Consider the following 27,776-nt stretch of genomic DNA (forward strand, 5'->3'; position numbering starts at 1 on the left):
TTAACATGGGTGCCAATCCTTAGGAACAGTTGGATTGAGACTGAGGTGACGGTAAGTGGAAGCACGTGGCTGGCGTACAGAGTATGCCAGGGGAAGGGTAAGGGTAAGCTGGGATGAAGTGAGAGAGTGTCATGGACATATATACACTACCAAATGTAAAATAGATAGCTAGTGGGAAGCAGCCACAAAGCAAAGGGAGATCAGCTTGGTGCTTTGTGTCCACCTAGAGGGGTGGGATAGGGAGGGTGGGAGGGAGACGCAAGAGGGAGGAGATATGGGGATATATGTTTATGTATAGCTGGTTCACTTTGTTACACAGCAGAAACTAACACACCATTGTAGAGCAGTTTTACTCCAATAAAAATGTTAACAAAAACTATTGGAGGGTTTTTTTTTTTAACATCTTTATTGGAGTATAATTGCTTTACACATTGGAGGGTTCTGAACAGAGACATGATCTGATAGATGTTGGAAATGAATCACTCTGGCTTCTGTGTTATGAATAGATGGTATGGAGGCAAGTTAGTTTATTGCAATAATCCAGGTGAGACATAAAGAGGGCTTGACACAGGGTAAGGGTAGCAGAGTGATGAGGAATGGTTGAATATTGGATATATTTCAAAGGTGGAGCCAAGAGGGCTTCCTTAATGATTGGATGTGGATTGGAGGAGCAAGAAAGGAACAAAGGTTGACTTGGCTTCCCAGAGACTGCTCTTATTGACGTGCAGGGGGAGCTCTCTCTTTATCACCTTCCATGTAAGCGACCTGGCAGATTCACCTCTCTGCCAGTCTCCTGCAAAACACACTGGCTGATGCACAAGACACTTGATCTTCATGACCAACAGGCTACTCTCTGGAACACTCCTCCATCACAATCCCCAACTCCCATTCCCATCAACTGAGGTGTATGTTTACTTGGAGTGGTTGGCTTCTTTGTAAAACTGTATATTCCGATTGTACTTTTAATAATAGATTAAATACAATGTAAAATGAGTTTTAAAACAGAGAATTGAAGACTTCAGAAAATAACGACGAGTCTTAAAAATTTACCGAGTATGAGACAATTGTAAAAATGGAGAGAAAAAATTTAAATCCAGAACGATTATGTTCTCAGATTACATGGCAAATATTTAAAAATTCTTCCTCTAAAGAAATCAGAAACAGAGTTCATACTCCCATGGGTGTGGTTTATGCAAGAAAAACAGTGCAGACCAATCAGCACACACATGCTTAAGGAAGGGCCTTAGCTTTCCGGCCAAGATTGACAATGGATGTGTATAATAGATGTTCACAGAATATACTGGATTCCCTGTTCTATCCAATTTTCCCCCCAATAAATTGACAAACTTCTTGTTCAGATCACATTGAAGATGACTTTTCACTGCATGTTATTGATCAGTTACATTCTAAAAATGTTTATGTGGACAACAAATGCTTTTTCTTGAACCATATTCTATTTCTCCATTCTGATGACTATCATGCAGCAGGACGAGTTTCTGGGTTTTGGTTTTTAATGTGTTTTGTGAAGAATGAACTCACTTTGACTTAAAAATCAACCTTTAAAATTAGACTGTTAGTGGTTAAGAATAAATTGCTTGGGGACCCACAATCACAAAGCACGTGCGGACTTTAAAAACTATAACCCTGTCACTAAATAAGTCATTGAATTTGCTGTGTGCAATGAAATACGATTAAAAAGAGTTTGATTTACTTTCATTTGTTTGTAATTGTAGAAAAACAGGATGCTCCAGAACATATCCTTTGGCCCCCAGAGGGCGCAAGGCCGAAAGAAGTCAGAGGTGAGTTTAATCCGTCCAGATGGTGGCGCTACCTCCTCACCAGGGCTGCTAAACAGGATGGGAAAAGTGGTCCCACCCACCTCAGACGACTTTCAACATGGGATTCTAGTAGTCCAAGGACTGTATTTAACTCTACCTCTAGTTTTTGAAGTGCAGTAAATATGCAAAAATTAAAGAAACCTCTTTACCCTATCCCCTTCTGTCTTACCAACAGAAATGGAGTGTGTATGTGAGAGTATTAGAGAGAATTATTAGAGACAGGATTAGAGAGAACTTGAATGAGAGGGCACATGAGATTACGAATTTGAGAGAGAATATTAGAATGTGTGTGTGAGTATGAGAGGGTATGTGAGTAGGAAGGAGCCCACAGTGCTCCAGGCTTTAATTCTTCTAAGAAACATAATACTGTTGAAAGTACAGAACATGGCTAAATTCACAGTTCTAAACGTTTTGCCGAAGGCTAAAGCTGCAGAGTTTTCCTCCAGAAGGGAAACAAAACTAAGCTCAACCCCCTCTTGGCTCTCCCTAATACTTCAGTGGCATTAACTTAATCCTTAGATGTTTAGAAGAGGTTTACTAATTGAGCAGGAATTTTTCCTGTCTTCAATATCTTATGGAAGTGTTTCAAGCAACATTAATAGCACAAAATCCACTATTAAGAATCTCGCACATTTAACTGCGGCATGAATATCAGTCATTTATTGACATTAACCTTATGAACACATAATGGAAAAAGGCTCCTCAAAAGAGGAAGGTGAACTTTGACTGTCGACAGGACAAAGCTGTCTTCAAAAGACAGAGAGGTGGAAACTAGGTCCACAGCTGGGTTTCGAGTCCCTGAGGATGGAGCTCGTCTATGTATGTGCATCCGCAGGCGCAAGGTGTCGGAGGAGGAGGCTCAGGAATGTCTCCAGCTGCTTCTTTGATCTGTAAGCGATCAGTCCTCCCTTGTTGGCCCACTGGTCCACTCCAGCAGCGCCTCTGTTTCCCACGTGGTACGCCAACTGTGGCAAGTCAAGCCCCGAGTTGGGGTTTCTTTCCAAGCACTCCTTTAAGTCCACCATTCCCCCACCCATGGCCCTGAGGATGGCGTGGGCAGCACAAGAGTCCCACTTGAACGTGGTATCTTCTGAGAAGATGTAAATGTCCACAAGGCCGAGGACAACACAGAGGCTCTTGTAACCAGCCCCAGCTGCCCGGAATATGCGCTCTCCACACACACGTGACAGTGCGGCCTTGATGGTCTCCTTTTCACTGGTACTAATGACAGCTGAGAACGGGTGGGAGTATTCCGCCTCAGAGCTGGGGTTTTGGGTCACTTGGCTCTGCGTTTCACTGCTGTTTCTTGTAGAGACGGGAGGCAGAAATGAATGGATATTGGTCCCCATGTAAGAAAGGCCCCAGTAGCACTGTCCTTTCCACCTGTGGAAGACAACATTCAGTTTGTGGCCGTAGGTTATCCCATTCGTTTTTCATTGCTCATATGGCTTCCCAACTTGATGATATGAAAAATATATAACATAATGGGTCTCAAGGTCCTTAAGCTTAGAAATGGATACCAAGTAGCTAATTCATTTCTAAAACTTATTCCCGGGCTTCCCTGGTGGCGCGGTGGTTGAGAGTCCGCCTGCCAATGCAGGGGACATGGGTTCGTGCCCTGGTCCAGGAAGATCCCACATGCCGCAGAGCGGCTGGGCCCATGAGCCATGGCCGCTGGGCCTGCGCGTCCGGAGCCTGTGCTCCGCAACGGGAGAGGCCACAACAGTGAGAGGCCCGCGTACCGCAAAAAAAAAAAAAGTTACTCCCTGTGCATGTTGCTGCCTGTGCTGTTGCAGGTTAGGAAGGCTTTCAGTTTTTCTGTATTATCACACCCATCTAGGACAATGCTAAAATATTTGCTCTGTTCCTGGAGGCCAGAAATCCTGCAAAGTTTCACTGCCACTTTTGGCATTTGAAGTTTAATGGGGGGAAAGATGAACAGATAAATAATCTTTTCAATCTGCAAATCTTTCACAATCCTTAAGTTTTTCTTCAGCTGGTAACGCCTTTTCATTCTCTAATTCACTAGCTCCACTTTGGTTTTAACACCAAGAAAGATGGACTCATTATTTCTGGCAACAACAAAAATAGCACCTATCATTTCTCAATGTTTAACTTACTATATATGCTGGATAGTTTATTTACAGAGATGGAAACAGGCTTAGAGAATGTAAGTGTAAGAATGTAAATCAGTGATAGAATCTGCATTCAAACCCAGGAAGTCTCACTCTAGGATCTATGCTACTAACTACTTTGTCAACCATTTCTAGGTCATGATTATGGCAGCATCCAGTCCCACTTATTTTTAACTTCTTAACGACCCTTTAAAGACAACAAACACTTTCAGTTTGGAAGAAGGCAGGGTTAGAAGAAAACTATCAAAATTCCATAGGTGTAGTTTATGACTATTAAAGAACAAACAATTCTTAGTTGCTTGAAGCAAGTCAAAGTTTAATACAAATATGTAGTTCTGAGACTTCCCTGGTGGCGCAGTGGTTAAGAATCCGCCTGCCAGTGCAGGGGACACGGGTTTGAACCCTGGTCCAGGAAGATCCCACATGCCACGGAGCAACTAAGCCTGTGCGCCACAACTAATGAGCCTGCGTACCACAACTACTGAGCCCACGTGCCACAACTACTGAGCCTGCGTGCTGCAACTACCGAAGCCTGCGCACCTAGAGCCCGCGCGCCTAGAGCCCATGCTCCGCAACAAGAGAAGCCACTGCAATGAGAGGCCCGCTCACTGCAACCAGAGAAAGCCTGCGCGCAGCAATGAAGACCCAACGCAGCCAAAAAATAATAATAAAAAACAAATAAATTTATAAAAAAATATGCAGTTCTATACAAGTGGAAAAAAATATTATCTATTTCAATAAAATACTGAAATCACAGGAGAAAAGCTGCTTCTTCTTGGCCTCTGCCATGCCCTGGAGCCCTGCAAGCATGGGCCATGGATCAGAGCAACTCTGCCCTGCACAGGAGTTCAGGGGAGCCTGAGGAGGGAGGCAGAAAAGGAAGTGATGCTGGCAGTTCTACCAGGAGAGCACCCCAGAGCCAGGTCCTAACCCTGGCTGTACCTACTCAGCTTTTCATTAGATCATTGTCACATTTTGCTGCGAGACCCAGGGCTGAGAGTAAAAAGAACGTTAATTCAAACATGCAGATTTTTAGTAGGAATACCAAATCTACTGAGTCATGGGAATGTCACGCGGAGAGATCATCTTGAAAATAAGCAAAGCTGAGGTTGTAAATTCTAAAAACCATAATATACCAAAAATTTTCATCTTTTACCTGAGGGTGTTTAGGTCTTGTGATACAAAAGGTTGGTTGATGACTCCCATCAGGGGCACCCCTGTCTGTATGTCATAGACACCAATTAAAATAGTGACACACTGAAGTCCACTGGGGAAGATTCCTTGGTTGGATTTAATGTCAGCAGAACCTTTTATATACTGATAAGTTGAATCTGAAAAATGAAGCAAATTTGTTAGGATTATTTGAAATGATTATTTAGAAGACGATGATGAATACATCTACAAACCCTGTACTATATTGTTTCTCTCTTCTAATTTGGTAACTGCTATGGTCTGAATGTTTATGTCCCCCCAAAATTCTTACCCACAAAAGTTGATGGTATTAGTAAGTGGGGCCTTTGGAAGGTACTTAAGTCCTCAGTGTGGAACCCTCATGAATGGAATTAGTGTCTTACAAAAGAGGCTACAGAGAGATCTTTAGTCTCTTCCAGAATGTGAGGACACAGTGAAAAGGTACCAGTTATGAATCAGGAAGAAGGACCTCACCTAATCATGCTGGCACCTTGAGATTGGACTTCCCAGCCTCTGGAACTGTGAGAAACAAATTTCTGTTGTTTAAAAGCTACCTAGTCCATGGCATCCTGTTATAGCAGCCCAAACTGACGAAGATAGTAACCAATCAGTTTTTACCTTTGGGTGCCACTTATATCGAATTATTTTTCGACCTCTTGTACTTCACTTTTAAGCTGCTTGTGTTTCATTTTCCCAACTATATATAGTCTTGGAGAGAAAGGACACGTCTATAGTTCCTATGGCAGCTAGCACTGCACCTTGCAAATAACAAGCACTCAAATATCCATCACATGTCAAAATCATTTCAAAGCTAATAGCTCAGGATAACCAAGGGGCTTCCTTAGAGCTCTTACTAATCAGAGGACAAGCCCAAGGTGGATGGGAAAGCCTCCATCCAGGAATCTGTCAGGGGTGGAATTACCTTTTTGTTTGTTTGTTTTTGTCCCTCAAATTAGGAGGAAGGAGACAATGATGGTAGTACAAGAGGAAGAAATTGATGGGAGTCCTGAGAAAAAGAAGCCAAGTAGCTAGGTTTCTTCTTATAAGACTGTACATGCCAGCAGCTGACTGCCAACATCTAATGAGTTAATGCCCAGTTAAGGATGTGTCAGGCACAAGATCCAGAGAGTTAGCTAACAGAATCAATTCAGGATAGAACAAGAATACAAGGTTTCTGTCCCTCAAAAACCTTAACTGAGGCTGATTTACCTTCAAGCAATAAAAGATTCTGGAAAACATTCTTAGTTTGCATATACAATCCATAGGCTGAATATTCTCTAATTCTCTGATGACTGAAGGCATTTCTATCATTATTAATGCGCTTGTAGGACGGGGAGGGTGGGGGGAGTTTGCCTGTTCAGTGTGATTGGTCACAGTTGTACTGGGTAGAATATGCCAGGAAGGTTAGGGGAAAAAGGGGGATTTTCGAAGATTAATACCTAGGGCATTATATTAATAGCATCATTGAGAGAGGCCTACACTTTTTAAACAATGAGCTATATGTTATGGTTCTACCATAATCATGACCACAAAATTCATGGTGAGGTTTACACAGGACTCACAAACCGACTGCTAAGAGTCACATTCAGCTGTGTTTTGCTTGGCCTGTATAGTGGTTTTGATTGTTTGCTTGTTTAACTGAATTAGTAGCCAGTGGTTAAATTGTGAGATCTCACATAAAAACCTGGATTTTTATTTTTTTTAAAAAATTTGATGAGCTGGACAGTATTCCCAGATGGCAATAATCCGCTGGTGCTGAATGTTCTTAAAATGGCATGTGTGCTCAGTTAGTTATAGCTGCTATCACTTCATTCTTCTCTCATATTTAGCAGTCTGGCCCCTGAGGTCTTTCAAAAATGAGTTAATTCAGCTTTGTATATGTGCCTGTGTATGTGTGTGTGTGTATGTGTGTACACACACACATATGTTATAGATACATGTGATAGATATATGTATATAACACACACCTCGGCTCTTCGTTTCTTTTTTTCTGGCTGCACCGCACGGCTTGTGGGATCTCAGTTCCCTGACCAGGGATTGATCCCGGGCCACGGCAGTGAAAGTCATTTATCATTTAAAAAATTCAAAACTTTTAAAGTAAAACTCCTAGGAGAGTTAAACCATACCCTCAATTTTTATTTTTCTAACCCCCCACCAAAAAAAAAAAGGGATTATTAATGAAAGCAAATAAACAAAAGCAAACACTCTCTCTACTTACCTATAGGATCCACCCAAACTCCCAAAGTGTCCTGTGGAATGTTGATCTCTATCGCATCCAGAGCTGGGTCACTAAAGACAACGTCCTGATGTACAACCTTGGCTAACGCTTCAGATGCCAACTTGTTACCATTAAGGACTTTGTTGAGAAGATCTACTGTTTCTTCCTCTGTTGGACACAGTCTCATGATAATCTTTTCCCCTAGAGTAAAGACAAACTAAAGACCATTACATCTCAAGTTTCAGGGGAGAAAGAACAACAGAGGGGTGGGAAGAAACAAAAGCTGTGAGGGCACCTCAGACTAGGTGAGGGAAATATAGCCATACCAGTGTTTCCTAACCTGGCTGATTGCCAGAATCACCCAGTGGCCTTCATAAAGTCATAGCTGCTCAGTGTTCAGTCATGCACCTAACAGTGAGGAATGAATTCCAGGTGTCAAAGGACCTACTCTCCAGAAAAATGTCCACATGGGCACGTGCACACAGTTTTTTGTATCTAGTTTAAGGGAGCTCATGGACCAGTTAAGAACCCTGAGTCCTTGATAACCAATCTTTTATATTTTTTGCCTTTTAATATACTGTGGGTCACCCTATTCACATTTGAATATGTTATTGAAAAGAATGGAGTTCTTATCAGTACAAAGAAGGGCTTCTACCTCCCTAAATTGTTTATGCTCAGTAAAGTAACATAAGATGAAGTACATTAATCTTTAAATGTGGTAAAGCTGTAGGACTCTAAATGACATACATAGAATAGCTCTCTGTGAAACCACTGGAAATCAGCATGTAAGCAAAGCTGTTTCTGCAATTGAAATCCCAAGTTACCGAGTCCAGGTGCTTTACCATCACTTCAAAGACACTTCTTAGACCCTTGCCTAATCTGGTTTCCAGCCCCCGCAAAAGTAAGAAAAGAGGCTGGCAAAAACAGGCAAGTTAATCGCAACAGAAAGTCACAGCAATGCAGACTATAAATTTTTTAAAAATTAAGAAAACATGGCACTTTGGAGATTTTGTGGTATATAGACAAATACTCCTAGCTAACCTAGCCATTCCAAGAACAGCAAGCAGCATTTGCATCACCTGAGAACTTGTTAGAAATTCAGAACTGCAGTCCCCATCCCGGACCTACTGAGTTCTAACAAGATCCCCAGGTGATTCATGTGATCCTTAGAGTTTGGGAAGCACAGTGTGAGTCTATTACAATGATGATTCTGAAACAGCAAGAAACAGTCAATTACATGTAGTTCGATTCAATTAAATGAGACTGTTGAAGTTGGGGAATAATAATGCTAATCACCGCCACTTGCTGAGCACCTACACTAGACTCAGTAAAAGTCATGGGATCATTCAAGGGAGCAAATCATATCACATTTCTCCTTTGCTTAAAATTTGCCACTGAATACCGATCATGCTTAGAGGAAAATCCAAACTCCTTCCTTTGAACTTCCACTGTCTCACCTCACCTCATCCACCAGCCCCTCCCCTTCACCATGGTTCTCTGTTAAACCCATTCTCTACTTCAGTTCTAAGGAAAATGTACGTGGAATGCCTTTTTGCTCCTATAATTCTAGATACATAAATGAAATACTAAAATAACTGTTTATGAAGTAGTCAAACAGGATTTTAAGTGTAGGATTTCTCACTGGTTAGTCACCGGTGTTTTTTTTTAACATCCTTATTGGAGTATAATTGCTTTACAATGGTGTGTTAATTTCTGCTTTATAACAAAGTGAATCAGCTATGTGTATACATATATCCCCATATCACCTCCCTCTTAAGCCTCCCTCCCACCCTCCCTATCCCACCCCTCTAGGTGGTCACAAAGCACGGAGCTGATCTCCCTGTGCTATACGGCTGCTTCCCACTAGCTATCTATTTTACATTTGGTAGTGTATATATGTCAATGCTACTCTCTCACTTCATCCCAGCTTACCCTTCCCCCTCTCCATGTCCTCAAGTCCATTCTCGACAACTGCGTCTTTATTCCTGTACAGGTGGCTTTTTTAATCTTAAGTTTAAATGAGATTTTTCTTTCTTCTTACTGAGTGTCATAGAATTAAGTGCATGTTAATACACTGCTCATGAAGAAGACAAATTTTTCTCCAGAGTTAATCCAGAAATTAGTTTTCTTTGTAAACATGCCTCTAGATGTTTAACTATTTGTCACATGATCAGTGTTTAAAGTTCACTATTTTAATCTTCTACCATTAAACAAACAAAAACCCAGACAACTAAAAACAGTTTGTTTCTCTAAAAAGGATCAGCGATTTTGATATTTTCCTCTCTATCACAAGGGAACTGGTGGTCCATCAAATGAGAATTTGGTCCACAGGAAACTAATTAAATAAGAGTTAAAACTTGGTGGTAAAAGGAACCTTTTTGGTTGTCCAACTCCCTTTACAGAGGTTCTGAGACCAGAGAAGCCATGAGGTGATTTCAGGGACAGGGCCTCCTCTACATTCTCAGCCAAGGTCTATGGACTCCCTAGGAGGTCCACAAATGGGTTTACTTGTACTTGAAATTGCCTGCAAAACTGTGTAGATGTGCATCTTTCTGGGGGCATCTATAACTTCCATCAGATTCCCAAAGGGCCAGGCAACTTTCCCAAAGGTTAAATCATACGTTATTCAAATGCTACAGATTTATATCTAGAATAAGACATGTGGACTTGCTAAATAATCCTAAGATGCCACATCTCCCTATCGTAAACGGCATGATATTCTGAAGTACTGAATGAAGCTTAACATTCAAATATGTATTTACGTGAAAGGCCTCCAAACATCCATTTACTTCATGATGTAAGTTGAAAATAAAAATACCATATGATAATTAAGTTATAAAAATACATTAAGACATTTATACTTACCCAAATCATTTGTAAACTCATTGGATTCTTCTCCAAAAATTTTTTTCCCCAAGCCTGGAAACTGAATGATTCAGAGTATGACAAAAATACAACAATAAAGAAAAAAAAAAATCCCACATTTATGTTCAATTCTGAACAGATTTTCATTTTATACTTCAAATTAAATAGCACAATTAGATCTGAAATTTACAATTCCAGAAATCAATCCAAGTATAACAAGTATGAAAAGTGAAGTCAGCTTGGTTCAGTACTTAGTTTTCTAATATTTTCCTGCTCCTTTGCCCCTTTAGAAAGTCCAAATCATGGTAGAAGTCTGGTTTCCTTATGTTCTGTTGAGTCTGCAGAAGTACTTCTAGAAACTTCATCCTTCTAGTTAAGGGCCATAGAGCTAGAATGTTTACAAAGGAGATGTTTTAACTGTTGCTCCTCAACAGGACCTAAGTAGCTTATACAAGTTAATGTTATTGACCAAGTACCTGAGATGATTACTTGAGACTGGATAGAAGGTATCAGAGGATAACATTTGATTTTGTTTTCATTTTCAGGTGTGTTTTCTGGACCTGTTGGAGGTATCATTAGCCATCAGGCTAGGAAGGTGATATAGCAAAAAAGGGGAAATATTTTATTTGCCAACAATTTATGTGCCAATATAGAATTTAAAAAAAAAAAAAGCTAAATAGGAATTTTCTCTCATCTCTGTATGACCAGGAAGCTTTCAGACACATTTTGCTTCTGATTTTCTCTGCAGTAAAGATAATTTCTCTCAAAATATGTGCTGAATTATGATATGAGTATGGTTCTCAAGCAATAAAAGCAAGGAAATGCTTCAAATATTTGAGCTTAGTTATTCACAGATGGCCAGTAGCTTTAATAATGCCCACAACTACTTGTTATTTTTAACTCTTTTAAAGAACAATGCAAGTCGGGACTTCCCTGGTGGCGCAGTGGTTAAGAATCTGCCTGCCAGTGCAGGGGACATGGGTTCGAGCCCTGGTCTGGGAAGATCCCACATGCCTTGGAGCAACGAAGCCCGTGTGCCACAACTACTGAGCCTGCGCTCTAGAGCCCACGTGCCACAACTACTGAAGCCTGCGAGCCTAGAGCCCGTGCTCCGCAACAAGAGAAGCCACTGCAACGAGAAGCCCACGCACTGCAATGAAGAGTAGCCCCCGCTCACCGCAACTAGAGAAAAGCCCGTGCACAGCAACGAAGACCCAACGCGGCCAAAAATAAATAAATTAAATTAAATTAAAAAATAAAAAAGAACAATGCAAATCAACACGGGCTGGCACTGAGCCGATCCATCAATTCATCCAGGGCTGAAGCTCCAGTCTCCCACAACCTGCCTAGAAACCCTTTCTGAGGCTACAGTATAGGAGAGTCATGAAACTATTTTATACAAGCCAAAAGTGAATATCATTTATGTGTTCATAAGTCCTGGCACATACTTCATGAATGAACAACTGCCTGAACTTGTTATAATGCTCTGGGGCAAATATTAGCCCACAGAACTTAACGTTGATACATTTCTAATCCAGTTGCTCAACCATCCCTTCCACCCAGCTCTTGATCAGTAACAAAAACAAATTTGCTTCCTTTTAGTTTATTGGAGCCAGATATTATAGGACATGAAAAAGTACAGTTTGTAGATATTTCAAGGGGTCATTTATTCTCTCTTCCTGCCTGTGGTCAAGAATTCACTTAAATGATTCTAAATGATTCCTAATATTTTGAGAATTTCATAGAAACGATTGTAATATTTTGTAGGGCTTTCCGACATAAAATTGTATCCTCTCAAACCTAAAAGAAAAGAAATTATTAGATTACCATATAAAAGGCAATATAGTATTGCAAAGAGCACAGACTCGGTCAGCCTGGGTTCAAAAACCAGCCCTGCCATTCACTTGCTGTGCAACCTTAGGCAAGTTATTTAACCTCTCTGTGTCTCCCTTTTCTCATCCATTACAATGAAGTAATTGTTCTTACCTCATAAAATTGTTATGATTAAATTAATATATTTAAAGCCCTTAGAACAGTACCTGGCTCATAGTAAGCATTTATAAGTATCTGCTAATGTTATTGTTTGTTATTACTACTTATGAATATAATTTCTTTTCCCCAGTCAGCTTAAAAGACCTAGAATTACAATCATTGTTAGTTTAAACAATGTTTTCCTACTCAAATAAAGGGAGACTTTAAGTCTCCAGGACTCTATGAGCCCATAACTGAGGCAACCATTAGATAAGTGATTATGTCAAAAGGTGGGACTTAATATATCAAGTTAAAAAAAAGTTATAAAACAGTATGTTCTCATTTCTTTTGAAATAAATTGTGTGTGCCATGTACACAGACAGAAGGAAAATATTCTAACAATATTTAGCAAAACAGCTGTGGTTTTCTCTAGTGGTAGGATTAAGAGGATTCTTATTTTTCTGTATTTAAAATTTTTTTCTGCAGCACACATTTTGGTAATATTGTAGTCAAAACAAGGGGAAAAACCCAAGTTGTTTATTAGAATCCAAGGTGTTAATAATGGGGGTAGGGGTGGCGAGGAGAAAGGATGCTATTCTATAGAGGGGAAAAACCACAGGGGCAAATATTTTGCAATTACATTGGCTGGGACCTTCTTACCTTGTTCTCCATATTCTGTTTTATAACTTCCTGTACCAGTACATCAGCCAGGGTCTTGAAATCAACTGCAAACTTCTTGTTCTTTTCTCCCTCTTTCTTTTCTTCTATCAGCAGCTGGAAGAGGGCTTCCTGTTGCCTGCACGCCCGGGCAATGTTGGCAGCTTTCTCAGAGACACAGAGCAGCTCCCGGAGGATACCTGACATTTCTGAACCTGGCTTTTCAGTTGCAGCGTCTGGTGGAATTGGCACCCACCCTCCGGGCCGTCAGCTGGAAAAGTACAAGAATGTGAAAGAGAAAGCAGTTCAGAGAGTGATGTCAGGGTGCCTCGGCACTGCTAACAACCCATCTGGCAGTCAACTGGTCAGCATGGCTGAACAGCTACTATAGATCACAGTCGCATCCTCCAGGTGGAAGACTAGATATCATCTAAAAATTGAAACTTATTTTTAAAGATCAAAAGATTTATAGTCTCAAATCCATTATGCAAAGAACTGAATTCTCAGTGAAAGAATCTGAATGAGAATCTACATTATATTTACAAAACCCTAGACCAATAGGCAGGTGGATACACGAGCACGATGTTAAAGGAAAAGCCAAGTTCACATAATGACCTTCGAATGAGCACACAAGCTTAGCAACAACATTATTAAAGTAGTGCTCTTTCTTTCACCCTTTCCCCCAAAGGAAGAAGGAAGAAGGGAAAGCCCGTTTATCCCATCAGTTTGGGGGCAACTTTCTAAAGTACCAAGCACACCAGCAAGCATGTTTGTGTCCTGCAGGACTCTGGGGTCACACTGGGCTAGCAATCCAGGTGATCTCCCAACCCCAATCACCTTTTTTTTTTTTTCTATTAAAAATGTCCCACTAGCTGCACTGCTCTTCTAGCAAGTTTAAATAATAAAGTGAATTCAAACATGCAACTTGTTGGGACTTGAAAAGTTCTGGCTTCTAAGAGGCATGCTACCACACCTTGACATATCTATCAGGTAATGAGGAGAGAAACATTTCTCAGTTTCAATAGTAGCTGCATTTTACTGAAGGCTTTAATAATTCCTATCTCAGTATTGTGAGAATTATTGTGAGGATTATCAGCCCTGCTTTACAGTCAAGGAAACTGAAGCTCAGAGAAGTTAAGCAACTTGTTTAGGGTTACACAAGACTAACTGGCAGGGCTCACACAGAAGCTCATGCTCTTTATGGGAACATATGTATATGTATAACTGATTCACTTTGTTATAAAGCAGAAACTAACACACCATTGTAAAGCAATTATACTCCAATAAAGATGTAATAAATAAATAAATAAAATAGATCTATAAAATAAAATAAAATGAAATAAAAAAAGAAGTTCCTTTAATGGACTCTAGGAGGCTGAGAATTAGTACAACAATGAAGATGTCAATGCAAAGGAGTTAATTGTGAATTGTCATAGCCGTTTTGTCTTAATCAGGTCTGCTTTAAAAAATATATGCTATTTTCTTAAGATTATGGGTCAACCACCCTAAGAAAATATGTCCAACCTCAATAGTAATAAAAGGAAAGTGAATAAAAACAATGAAACATCCTACTCCACTATTAGATGGACAAAACTGGTTTTAAAGTTAATTTTCATTCTTGCAGATGTGGTGAAACAGGTGCTGATACTCTGCTAATGGGCGTGCAAACAAGTGGGTTTCCACAGGGCAATTTGAGAAAAATGTATCAAGACCCTTAGAAATGTTATTACCTTTAGCCAGTAACTCCAGTCTGGCCCTATTTTGTATTAAGTCACAGTTGTGTTAAAATATTTCCACAGAAGGATTAGTATTATTGACAGCAGCAAAAAGTTAAAAAAATAATCTTAAACATTGGTGCAATGTAAGATAGACTACAATGTAGTTCTTAAAATAATATTTTTGAAGAATATTTAATAGGGACATGTTAATGTTATAATATTAAATGTATATATAGTATCATAGTATGTTCCTAATTTGTGTTTATACACACATGCACTCTGTTTATATAGAGAGAGTTTGAAAGGCTAGTAGGTGATGTTTTAATGATAAACAGACGTTTAATGGTAATTATCACTAGGTACTAGAATTGTGGAGGATTTTTTTCATTATGCTTTTCTATAATTTTCAAATATTCTACAGTAAATATATACTGCTTTTCTAATAAGAAATTATATTTTAAAATATCTTGGAACAATTAAGCACAAAGGACAAGAATTCCAATTCCTGGAGGTAACTGTCCAAAGTGGTACTGTAGTGACAACACAAATATCAGGTAGTAGAGATGATAGAGTTAAAAATTAAACAAAAACACCTGCCTACCTAAATGCCTTTTACCCCCAAGGATTGAATAATATGTTAAAAAAATTCACTTTGGTTGACTTAAACCTCAACATTAAGAAAAACGGTTATATTAATACAGCTGAGGCACTTTGACTTAGAAACAATTTATGGTATCTGCATGCTCTAAATTATAAGTTATATATAATGTATACACACATGGATACATACATATCAGTAGAATACAGAAGCTCCAAGTGTATAAATTCAATAACTTTGATTATTTTGATATCTTGGTACATGTTATGAGGTTATTGTAAGCAAAGGAAAAAGAATCAATGAACTAACCGTACCTAAGCAGCTTTTTATCTTAAAAGTACCATGAAGATTTTAAGGAGTCCAGTTTGAAAACTTTCTGAATTAACAATACCAGTATTGTCTATTTTACTCAACTTTGTTAAAGTCAATTTTATTTATTTATTTATTTTTTGGTAAAAGAAACACCGTACCACCACACCATTGGATAACCAAGAATCTCTCCCTATGACGCCCTCAGAACACTCAGGTGAGTTACTCACACAGGCTACAATCTCCAGGCACCACCACCACCCTTCTCACACGGAAAACTCACCAACTTAGTCCTGGTAAGTTTCTATACAGCTGCCCAGAGATCTGGAGTTTCTCACCTTTGAACCTGACCTTTAGTTCCTCAATAATGACCATTCTCACTTCACCTGAGCACAGCAACTTGCCCAATGGGGGAAAAAATAGCAGCTCTAAAGTTTAGTCCTGTAATTAACAGGTGCACAGATTTTAAGAATTCATCATAACACAGTAAATCAGATTTTTCAGTTCCAAAGTTATCCCAGCACTCAACCTTAATCACCTTTTATTCTGAACCTAGAAAACACTACGGTGTCTTGTCAAGCTCCAGGTTGAACACGCAGTTTCAGTTTAGGACTAGGCTTTCTCCAGCCATCCTATAGAACCCAGAACTTCTTTAGCTCCAGGGTCCTAACCCCCTAAAAAGAAAATCTCTCACAGCTATCAACATGTACATGCAAGACTTTCTAACTAATTTGCATAGCTAGCCTGCTACTTTCTGGCTGAATGGACTATTTCCTCCAAATGAATGAGCCACGGTCCTCTGTGCTTCTCTCTGTAAGCTGCTTCCGTATCTCTTTCTCCATCTGTCCTCAATTCAATTCACTCAGCCAGGCCACAACACTCAAGGGCATAATGGACAATTTGCCCTCACTTTGAAGGACTCAACTTGAGAGAAACTGAGGGCTACATCCAATACAGAATTTCTTCGAGTTTATTAATAGCTTGTATAAACACTCATGGAAATTATCATTCAGATGATTTTTAAAAGCAAGTTTATATATGCGTTATTGGGCTTCCCTGGTGGCACAGTGGTTAAGAATCCGCCTGCCAATGCAGGGGACACGGGTTCGAGCCCTGGTCCGGGACGATCCCACATGTGGGGGAGCAACTAAGCCTGTGAGCCACAACTACTGAGCCTGCACTCTAGAGCCCATGCGCCACATCTACTGAAGCCCGTGTGCTCTAGAGCCCGTGCTCCGCAACGAGAGAAGCCACAGCAATGAGAAGCCCACGCTCGCTGCAACTAGAGAAAGCCGTGCACAGCAGTGAAGATCCAACACAGCCAAAAATAATAATAAATAAATATAAATAAATAAAATTTTTAAAAAATTTATATATGCGTTATTGACCTAAGTTGGCTTTATTTAAACATTTCAAATACTTTAAATGAAAATTATTATAGATTCATGATTAGTAAGTTATGACATTTACCATAATTTAATAGCTTTGAATATAGAAGAAATTCCTTTGGATTAGTATTTAATAGGTATTCTGGCAACCACGTGTTAGAATTACCTAAGGCGCCTATTAAAAAGACAGATTTCTGGGGCTCCATCCCAACTTAGTGAATCAGAATTGCTGGGGACAGGGTCCAGGAATCTGTAGTTTTGTCAGCCTCCTAGATGATGCTAAACACTGAGATTTAGTAGCTACTGTTCTTTAGGCTGTTCATTCATCTTTAATACTATGCTGGTAATTTCAGGGGGGCTGGCACCTGGTGGCCAGATATCTTGGTGAAACCATGTGCTAACAGTTATTCATATGCAGAGAAAAAGCCCAAGTTAAAATAATAATCGCTAACATTTATTAGGTACTTACTATATGGCAGGCATCCTTCCAAGCACTTTACATATGTTTTTACATATGTTAATTCGTTTAATTCTCACACAACCCTACGGAGAAGGTACTATTACCTCTATTTTACTGATAAAGAAACTGAGGCACAGGAGGGTAAATAATTTGCCCAAAATCACACAGCTAGGAAGTGGCTGGGACAAGATTCAAGCCCAGATGAAACAGCAGAAACCCAGTTTTATTGACTAGAGCACACTGTTAGCCAGTGCTCTAGCCAATAAAATCCTTTCATAAATTGTTAGCTGTTAACTAAGGGAAGAAATGAGCAATCACTGGATAAATAATCGCAAGAATATTATTATTATAAGGTATATTATACAGCAAAAAGGAGAGAAACACACACACCTCCCTGATAGCTGTCAGTAGTTTGATTATTAAAAAATCACTATTTGATACTCACTTTTCTTCTGCTCTCAGGAAAACCTTTCCCCTAGCTGATCCTCAGTCTCAGTGTAAACCATCTTTGCTGGATAATAAAAGCTCATCTATGTTCTACTGATATCTCTCTTAACTGGCTGTCTTGGCATGAGGGGCGGGGAGGGGGTCAGCTCATGCCGAATACCTAATTCCTCTTGTATTTGTTTGCTAGGGCTGCCATAACTAACTGCCACAGTCTGGGTGGCTTAAACAACAAATTTATTTTCTCACAGTTCTGCAGACTGGAAGTCCAAGACCAAGGTGTCAGCAGGGCTGGTTTCTCCTTGGCTTGCAGACAGACTTTCCTCTGTGGACGAGGATCCGTGGGAGTCTCTCCCTCTTTTATAAAGACTCCATTCAGATTGGATTAGGGCCCACCCATATGACCTCACTTAACCTTGAACTGAGTTAAGTTAAAGGCCCTATCTCCAAATACAGTCACATTATGAGGTACTGGAGAGTTAGGGCTTCAACGTACAAATTTAGAGAGAATACAATTTAGCCCAAAGAGACCTTGCTAATCTTAGCAAATGCCAACCCAATCTATTCCTTTGTCTTCTTTTTTTCTGGCCAAACAGGGAACTGGGGTAGGGTTCTCTTTCCTGTTTATGTGGTCAATAAGTTTAATTCTGTAAGACAGTCTTTCCCACTAGGAGCTACTCACTTTAACAGCCAAATCATTAATGATCAGTGAACACTGAAATACTCTTATAAGCCTTATTTTGTGACAACCCATTTCAAGTCACATTTGAGCAGAACAGGTTTAAAGAAGTTACATTCCTCACCATCTCATACCAAATGTATATCTACATGTTTACATAAGATCGTGTCACAGTGTCAGATAGAAACAGTCTCTTTAGCTTTTAGGGAATTTTCACATCTATTAGAGAAACACTGAGTAAACTGAAGTAGGCCAATTAGGAAAAAAAAAGCTTTTAAGACTTTTCCTGGAAGCCCAAATCTCTCTACAAAGACAAAACTCAATTTTAATTTCTGACCATCTTATCATCTCATCAGAACACCAGATATTAAAAATCATATCTGAATAATATACACATATTTCAGACGTGATAAACAGTAAAATGGGAAAGACATAGGCTTCAGAATCAGATAGACCTGGGTTGAAAACCAGGGCTCTGCCATCAACTAGCTGTGTGGCATCTGGTAATTTACCTACCCTCTCTGGGCCTCTCTCTTCATCTGTAATATGAAGATAATACAAATCTTGCAGGGACATTGTGAAGATCAAAAGAGGTATTTCTGGAAAAGTACCAAGCACAGAGCCTTGCGTATAGCAGATGACAACTGACAGCTATGACTATTAAATACAACTTCACAGAACCCACAATCACAGTCCTTACTTGAAAAATAAGAAGTTGGCAACTTTATAGGGGTCACTGAAATCTTTTCTGAAAATTTACTACTCCATTAAATCTAAAAGCCTGGAAACTACTTGTAATTCTTTGAATGACCCAGAAAAAAGTTCCTTTATGCAGGCCAGATCTGATTGCTTCAGTTTCTGGGTGTCTGGGTGGAAACTTTGGCTCCCGGAGGCTGAAGACTACTCTGGCTTCATGGTAGACCATCTACAGATGGCTCAGGAGGGGCACTATTCCGTCAAGGGGGATATTTTGTCGGGAAATTTGTGGAGATTCTAGAGCCAAGGGTGTCTGTTTTTGTGTGATGAGCCTGCTTGTACCAGAACCTGGCCATGCCCTTGTGTTGCTCATGGTGACAGAAATGTGACAACATAGATAAGGGCCCTCAACAAAACAGAACTGCTCACTAATGAATAGGCAAGTAGGTCAAAGCATTTCTGTTGACATTCATTTCTTCCTGCAGATAACCTACTACTTTTACAGAGCCCACATTTTTGCCCATTAGACAATGACTCCACCCCATTCTCACAATTCATAAACTGAATTCAGTCTGTCACTCATCCTCTGAAGACTGGCAATTTGAAATTACTGTGTGGTGGCCCTGCCTGACTGCTATAGCTGTTGGGGTCCAACTTCCATGAAATACCTGGGTGCTTTACAAGAAGTGTTTTTGGTGACCTCTCTCAAAGGGGTGCAGCTGGCCAGGACTCTCCCTAGGTGGGCACATGCTGCAGGGCTGGCCAAGGCTCTAAATTAGCTCACATTGCTATTGTAGGGGAAACAGAGACCTTGTTCCTCTTCCCCTTGCAGGTTAGGGCTGCTTTAGGGAGTAGTTTAAAGAATGGAAGCTGCCAGAAAGGATGGGGAACAGAAGTGGGCCCACACGAAGTATGTAATGGGCTCAACTGGAGTAACCAACGATGGCTAAAGTGCAACTTGCTAACAATAGCCTCCCCTGACATCCCTAGGAGACACTCATCTACCCACTTGGTTATCTAGGCCAGAAGGAAAACTGTACCACAAGCATTAACAGGCATTTACAAACACTACCTTTTAGGTCATTGGAAACTGAATTGTCCTTCCAGTGTATGAGCTTTGCTCAACTTTCAGATATTTGATCATCACACATTTCTCAGAATCCACTAAGTAGTACAGCATGGGACTGCCTGTACTTCTTTAGTGCTGTTTCACTTTGATCTCTGCGATGTTGCTGTCATCACTTCATAGTCTCTGATTAAGTTTAGCATTTTAGTGGCTGATTTCCCACCATCTGTCCATTTACTCCCATGCTCTGGGCAGATCATTAATTTGCACATGCTGTTCCCTCTGGCTGACATGCCCTTCCTCCTGCCTTATGCCTAATGTCTACTCACCTTCTCAGAATCAGTTCAAGGGCAAGAAACTTGAACAGATACTTCATAAAATAAGATGTTCAAATGGCCAATAAATATATGGAAAGATAGTGTAACTTGTTAATAATCAGGAAAATGCAACTTAAAAGTTGCAACAGGGTATCACTGCATGTCCAACCGAATAGCTAAATGTAAAGATTGAAAATGTCAAGGTTTGATGAGGATGTAGAGCAATGAGACTCATACTGCTGGTGTGAATGAAATTGGTACAACCCTGTTGGAAAACTGTTTATAATTTGTTGAATACAAGCATAACCTATGACCTAGCAATTTCTCTTATAGACTTCTACTCAACAGAAATTCCTGCACATATACATTAAAAGACATGTACAAGAATATTTATGACCAGCATAATTTGTTGCAGTAACCTCACACTAGAAATAACCCGAGTGACCATCAACACTAAAATGAAATAAACTGTGGCATACTTGCAAAAGAAAATACTATACAGCAGTGAGAATTAATGAATTATTGCTATAGGCAGCAACGTGGATGCATCTCACAAAAACATACTGTTGAGTGAAAGAAGTCAGACACAAAAAATATACGTGGAGCAATTTAATTTAGTTGAAGTTCAAAAAAAGGCAAAACTAACTTATGGTGTTAGAAGTTGCAGTGGTGGTTACCCTTGGAGAAGGAGGGATTATTGATGGGGGTAAATGATGGGGCTTTTAGGCACTGGGAATGTTCTAGATCTGAGTGATGGTTACATGGGTGGGTTGACTTTGTGTACATTCATCAAGCTACACCCTTAGGACTTGCATACTTTTCTGTATGTATTTCTATTTAGATAGAAAGTTTTTTAAAGGGTGTGTATGTGGAGAGAGAGTTGGCTCCTCCAGGAGCCATGCCTGACCCTCCATCTTGGGTACCTGGACCATAGGAGAATGGAGGCAGGACAAATCTCTATCCCAGCTCTCCAACACACTGTACATTGGTTTGCTTATCTATGCCCTTGTCTGGCAGGAGATTTAAATGTGCATGGTTTCTTATGACTCTTAGCGCATACCTCAGGGGTGTCCAATAAATGTTGGCTTATGAATTTTCTCTTAGCTTTGTAAATATAGAATTCATCTTTGTCATATTGTTTATTATACATGTATTTTAACAGCATTACCCAGGTGCCATTAGGCATGTGGGCCCATATTTATTTATATCAAAGTCTACATATATTCTACATTCATTTACAAAAAAAAACAAAGCTGTATCTGGATGACTAGCAATTGAACCACATTTTTGAGCACCAAATTGGAATCTGATATTATGCTCTGACATCTGGAGGTGACCTATCTTGATTAATTTTGTTGATTAAATAGCCAAAAATGGTAAGTTTAATTTGGTTTTGTTAGAGAAGACATTAAATATGGGATATGTAAATCCATCTATTTAACCTTCACATTTCTCCCTCCCTTCTTCCCATTCTTCAAACAGTGTTGACATAACATGCCCATTTCTAAGCTGATCAGTCTACCTCACCCTAGTAAGGCTACTGTTGTACCACATTAGCCCACATTTTTGCTCACTGCTGCTGCTCAAAGCAATAGACCACAAAGAAGTCCTCTATCCTCAAATGTTGTTCTGGTAGCTTGTAAATGGGAGCTTGTGCTAAAGTAGTGTCTCCCTAATTAGTAAGATCAAGAATCAATTGAAACACTCATTAAAAATACAGATTTTTAGACTTTTCCCCTGGAGATATTGATCCAGTAAATCTGGGTTGAGGACAGGCAACGTCACTCATCTAATTTTTATCTGACAATTTAAGGGAACACCAGGTGCAACAGTCAGCTCTGTCTCTCACTAGTTATTCAGGAGCAGAACAGGCAAAGCTATAGCTACTGCGCCTAAGAATAATGGCCTTGGTCGGCTAAGGGTCAACTATATTGTCTTTTTTGTAACAAAAATTAAATGCTGGAAAAAAAATGCAAGTTGACCTACATAATAAGTATTCCACATTAGCATAATACTTGCCTAAAGTATACATTTCAATGTCTTCCCAGAATGCATTTGAAAAGTATGAAAAAATATTCCATTTAGAAATACTTTTAAATTTGTTAGTGGCCCTTTTTTATCCTCTTCTCGGGAGTGAGAAACACTTTCACTAAATAGAAACTCTTTTCTATCTGCTGTCTTCCAACTATATGCTTAAACTTTTATATGCTAAGAGATATTTTTTAGCATACAACCGAGGTGTCACAAACGAAACCTGAAATCACATAGAAAATAAAAAAATGGAAGAAGATTCAGTGTAGCTATCTTAACTGTGGGAAAGAATGAATATTTTTAAAAATACAGATTTAATGCCTAATTCAAGGCAAAAAGAAAGATGTATGGCTTGTAGAAACTTTTCCAGCAGAATATTATTTATAGCTTTGATAATTGTTAATCTTATCGTTAATTGTATTAGTCTTCAAATCCATTTTGAACGTTTCCTTTTGCATGTAACGTTTTTCAGTCATTTTATCTTTTCTTTTGAACTTTTGCAACACTTACTTTCCGTACCAACTCATTTAACACTTGCCTTTTATGGTCTACGTGGGCCACCGTGGGTGTGTGGTAGAAAGAGCCTTGTTTAGGCCACAGGGGAGCTGGTTCTTAGGCTCTGCTTGGCCTTTAACCAACCAGGTGTAAAACCCTGGCCACATGTGTAAGCTCTCAGGGACTTGTTTTCCTCATTTCTGTAAACATAAAAAAGGAAAAGAAAGAAGGGACAGAGAGGTTGGAGGGAATGATTTCTATGGTCTGTCCCAGTTCAAAACTTCTCTATTTTTTTACATCCACTTTCCATATAAAAGAGGTTGGGGGGCTCCCCTGGTGGTGCAGTGGTTGAGAGTCCACCTGCTGATGCAGGGGACACGGGTTCGTGCCCCAGTCCGGGAGGATCCCACATGCCGCGGAGCGGCTGGGCCCGTGAGCCATGGCCGTTGAGCCTGCACGTCCGGAGACTGTGCTCCGCAATGGGAGAGGACACGACGGTGAGAGGCCCGCATTCCGCAAAAAAAAAAAAAAAAAAGAGGTTGGGGACTATTATTCAGCCTTAAAAAGGAATGAGATTCCGGTACCTGCCTCAACATGGATCAACCTTGGAAACATTATGCTAAGTGAAAGAAGCCAGACTTAAAAGAACAAATATTGTATAATTCCACTTATATGGGGTACTCAGAATAGTCAAATTCATAGAGACAGAAGGTAGGACGGTGGTTACCAGGGCTGGGAGGAGGTTATGGGGAGTTATTGTTTAAAGGATCCAGAGTTTCAGTTTGGGATGATAAAAAAGCTCTGGAGATGGATAGTGGTGATGGTTGCATAACAATGGTAACGTACTTAATGCAAGTGAATTGCACACTTGGAAATGGTCAAAATGGTAAATTTTATGTCATATATATATTTTTTACTACAATTTTTTAAAGGGTAAAATACAAATAAAATTACAGGTTCAAAAAAATGTACATTTTTAAGGCTTTTGATGTTTATCATCTACCTAATTTGTTGGTTGAATGAAAAAAAAAAGTTGGGGCGGGGTCATGAAAATTAAGTTGAAAGAGGGCACTAGGCTCTTTGCCTTGTAGTTGATTTTGCACTGCAATCACGCTGGTTTTTATACTTTAGTGTGTTTATAGGCTACAGCAGTTTGGGTTAATGAACATTATTAGGTAGGCCTAAGCCCCACCCCCCCATGCCTGCCCTTGGGGCACCATTGTTCTCTCTCTAATAGGCTGTAGGTTCCCTGGGAGCAGGATACACAATTTTTCCATCTCCTCATGATACACAGTGGGAGTTCTGTAACTTAACTGACTGATTTTCATTCCATTAGAGATAAACATGTTTAAAAGGATTTTCTTGCACTAAAATTAATCTGTAAGGGATTATTCATTATGCAAATTTTAGGATGATAACTGTTAGGAAACATGATTCAAACGAGTTCTTTACAGAACTTCTTAGAAGATGGTTATTATTATTTATTTCTGCAGTGATAAATTACATGACCTAAAATATATTCTCTGAATATTATAGCAAGAAAGTAAAGGTCAGCGATCACATTGTGTATCATTTTGGCAGGCTGGGTTTATGGCAGCATATCTTTTATCATTCTACTTCCATTTTGTAGAGGTAAATGTTTATTTTTAACAGATATTGACAAATGTTGAATACAACAATACATAATACTGAATGTAACATATGCCTTCAAAGGAACATAAAGTGATAGAAATATATTTATAGTACCTTTTACTTGAAAAGGTCTAAGTACTAAAACGATATAAATGGCTCATTAAAGCCACTTCAATATACAAATATACTCAATGCTCTTGCATTCTTGCTAATGCTGCAACCATAGATTAATGTCTAAGCTAGTTAATATTTACCTTTTTGATCTGAGTTTTCATTTCTATTTCCCCCATTCTTTGCTATTCATGAAGCTTACAATCAACCAATTTTTAAAACAGACCTTTCATGATTCCCAGATCAAACAGGGATTATATGTGGTTATATGTGATTCTTGCAAATTCTCAGGAATTAACTAGAGGGGTTTTCTAGAACTTGGAAGATAAGATCCTATTTTTAAAACTACTGATGATAAAAAAAATCTTTTTAAGTACATTAGGATTACCTTAAGCAATATTAAATAACATTTTCCTTTAGTCATTTGAATTTAATCCTGTGCAATTTGTTACAACTCTCATTTGCATCGAGGGAAACCTAACCATCATCACTCTGTAAAGAAGACAAATTTAAGTATCTATTAAAAAAGTTAGTAAATATTTACATTAATTTAAACTTGGATAATTAAGTTAAAATTTTTTTAACATTTAGTTGATTAAAAATAAAAACAAGAAAGCAAAACAACCTTTCTCCACCCCTAAAACAAAAGAAAAGAAAAAAAAAAGCAAAATAAAAGAGAAAGAAAAGGAATGGAGAGAGAAAGAAACTGATACTTTCCATTGTGGTAATTCATCTTAATGAATTATTTTATAGATTAATACTTTATTTTGTCAATTTGTTTTTATATATAATTGACCACATTTAATGCTGAAATAAAGTTTTTTCTTTTTTAGATGGTGTTGGGTCATTTTAATAAAAGTTATAAATAAGTTACTGAAATTTGCATTCTGGTCTTCCCTGATTAGGAACACAGAAAAAGTAACAAATAAGTCTGTTACATGAAAGAGAAATGATCAGGCACAATATTTTGCTGTAGATTACTATCACAGTAATCTGCACTAAAAATCCATTAATAAAATGCTCTTATAACATTAAAGGACTTGAATTAAGATTGCCTACCACAAAAAAGAGACTGAACATGTAAAAATGTTTGCTGGGCTTCCCTGATGGCGCAGTGGTTGAGAATCCGCCTGCCAATGCAGGGGACATACATGGGTTTGAGCCCTGGTCTGGGAAGATCCCACACACTGCGGAGCAACTAAGCCCGTGCACCACAACTACTGAGCCTGTGCACTAGAGCCCTTGAGCCACAACTGCTGAGCCCACGAGCCACAACTACTGAAGCCCCTACGCCCAGAGCCCGTGCTCCGCAACAAGAGAAGCCACCGCAATGAGAAGCCAGCGCACCGCAACGAAGAGTAGCCCCCGCTCGCCACAACTAGAGAAAAGCCCGTGCACAGCAACGAAGACCCAATGCAGCCACAAAAAAAAGCAGAAGTAAATATATAATGAATAACTTTATAACTTTTGTTTCACAGGCCTTATATGTCAAATAAGACATGATCTTTTTTTTTCAGAACTACCACAAGTATAGCTGTAATTTAAATCTATAATAAGATATTCCACATTAAATGGCATGAGTCCAAGCTGCAGTTTCCAACCAGGTGGTGATTTAGTCCAATAACTTGAAAAGAAACGGTAGCTTTCTCTATGAAAAAGTAAAATGTAACTTTATGCCTTTTACATAATTTTCTTCATGACTAAGAACTAACTGCAAGAGTAGTATAAAAATACACAAAAGCTTAAAAATAGATTCTAAATAAGAATGCAAACAAATATCTGCCTTGAAAAAATGAACTCTTCTATTGCCCCTTTTCCCCCCTTCTATAACCTATTTTAAAAGGTAAAAAATGAGGTCACTTAGCTAATTCATCAGTCAATAGTAGTTCGGTGGATTATTTTCATCATTAGACTATTATCAGGCTGAGCAGGGCTGATCCTTACCAACTTCTTTGGTTTCAAAGCTAGGAATCACAGCAAAACGGCCAAAAAATGTTTTATTCAACATGTGGGATGCACTCAAGTGGTCTATCCACACAGTCTTAACCCACTGTTCTTTTGAAGTGAACGCCATTCACACAGTGGTCAAACTTCTGCTTATTCAACGCCTTAAAATTTGCTTTAAAACGGAAAATCTCCAAAGTACACACCTTGATTGTTTGTGTGTATTCTTCATGAATGTACTAAATAATCTAGGGATTTTTTTCAAGCTCTTCGTGTCTAACGGTATACACGATCCGGCCAAACCCATGTTAAACATCTGCATCCCCCAGCCCCACTACTCGACTCTGGCCACACCAACTAACTCTGCACGTCTCACCAGACCGCCTTTCAAAATGCAGTGAATTAAAAGCAAGGAGGCAAAGACTTTTCTAAATATAGTCCCTTCATGTTATTTTACGCTCATCTAGTAGGTCACTAGTGGCAGCCAGCAGCAATGGACACTAACAAGCATCTCTCAAAGCAAAAACCAAGGGGCGCTTGACAGCTATGCCATCTACACTTTGAACCCGGGCCACTGCTCTCGACAACTGTCAGATCAGCTTCTTCGACCTAAAAATGCTGATCGAATTTTAAAAAAAAAAGTGTTTGCCAATCTTTCTTCCCACCGTCTACTTCTTTCGGGTCGTTTCTGCGGAGCCCAGAGAGCCGCAGGACTCGAGAGCTCCTCCGCCCGGCTGGTTGCAGCAACGATGTGGGCCGGGCCGGGTGGCAGCCTCGCTGCAGCGGACAGAGGTCATCACAGGCCGGGCGGAGAGGCAACGAGCCCTGCTGCCCTCAGATTTACTCACCTACCTTCCGGAGAGGCGATGGTGCGTGCTGGTCGCCCAGCCCGGGGACCCGGATCCGAGCAGGAAGGGAGGCTGTGGCGCCGAGGAGAGGGGGGCGTAAAGAGGAAAGCGTATTACCTAAGCCGGGATGCGGAGCCCAGAAGGAGGCCTGCAGCCTTTCCCTCC

The 27,776-nt window shown here is 39.6% G+C and overlaps 1 protein-coding gene across 5 annotated transcripts; it reads right to left on the reverse strand.

Moving 5' to 3' along the window:
• Positions 1-2,470: 2,470 nt before the first annotated feature.
• On the reverse strand, positions 2,471-27,776 carry INPP1 (inositol polyphosphate-1-phosphatase). 5 transcript variants are annotated; one of them, XM_060016424.1, is made up of 6 exons: positions 27,729-27,776; positions 12,879-13,146; positions 10,248-10,308; positions 7,383-7,583; positions 5,130-5,304; positions 2,471-3,221 (listed from the first exon to the last, which is right to left on the reverse strand). In XM_060016424.1, exons 2-6 carry the CDS (start codon positions 13,080-13,082, stop codon positions 2,654-2,656), a joined length of 1,209 nt encoding a protein of 402 aa, XP_059872407.1. In that variant the 5' UTR covers positions 13,083-13,146; positions 27,729-27,776; the 3' UTR covers positions 2,471-2,653. The 5 variants fall into 5 exon arrangements, with proteins under 5 accessions (XP_059872407.1, XP_059872405.1, XP_059872406.1 ...); XM_060016422.1 differs by having other exon boundaries at positions 27,616-27,770; XM_060016423.1 differs by having other exon boundaries at positions 27,612-27,770.

This window comes from Delphinus delphis, chromosome 7, assembly GCF_949987515.2.
Source record: "Delphinus delphis chromosome 7, mDelDel1.2, whole genome shotgun sequence".
NCBI classification, from domain to species: domain Eukaryota; kingdom Metazoa; phylum Chordata; class Mammalia; order Artiodactyla; family Delphinidae; genus Delphinus; species Delphinus delphis.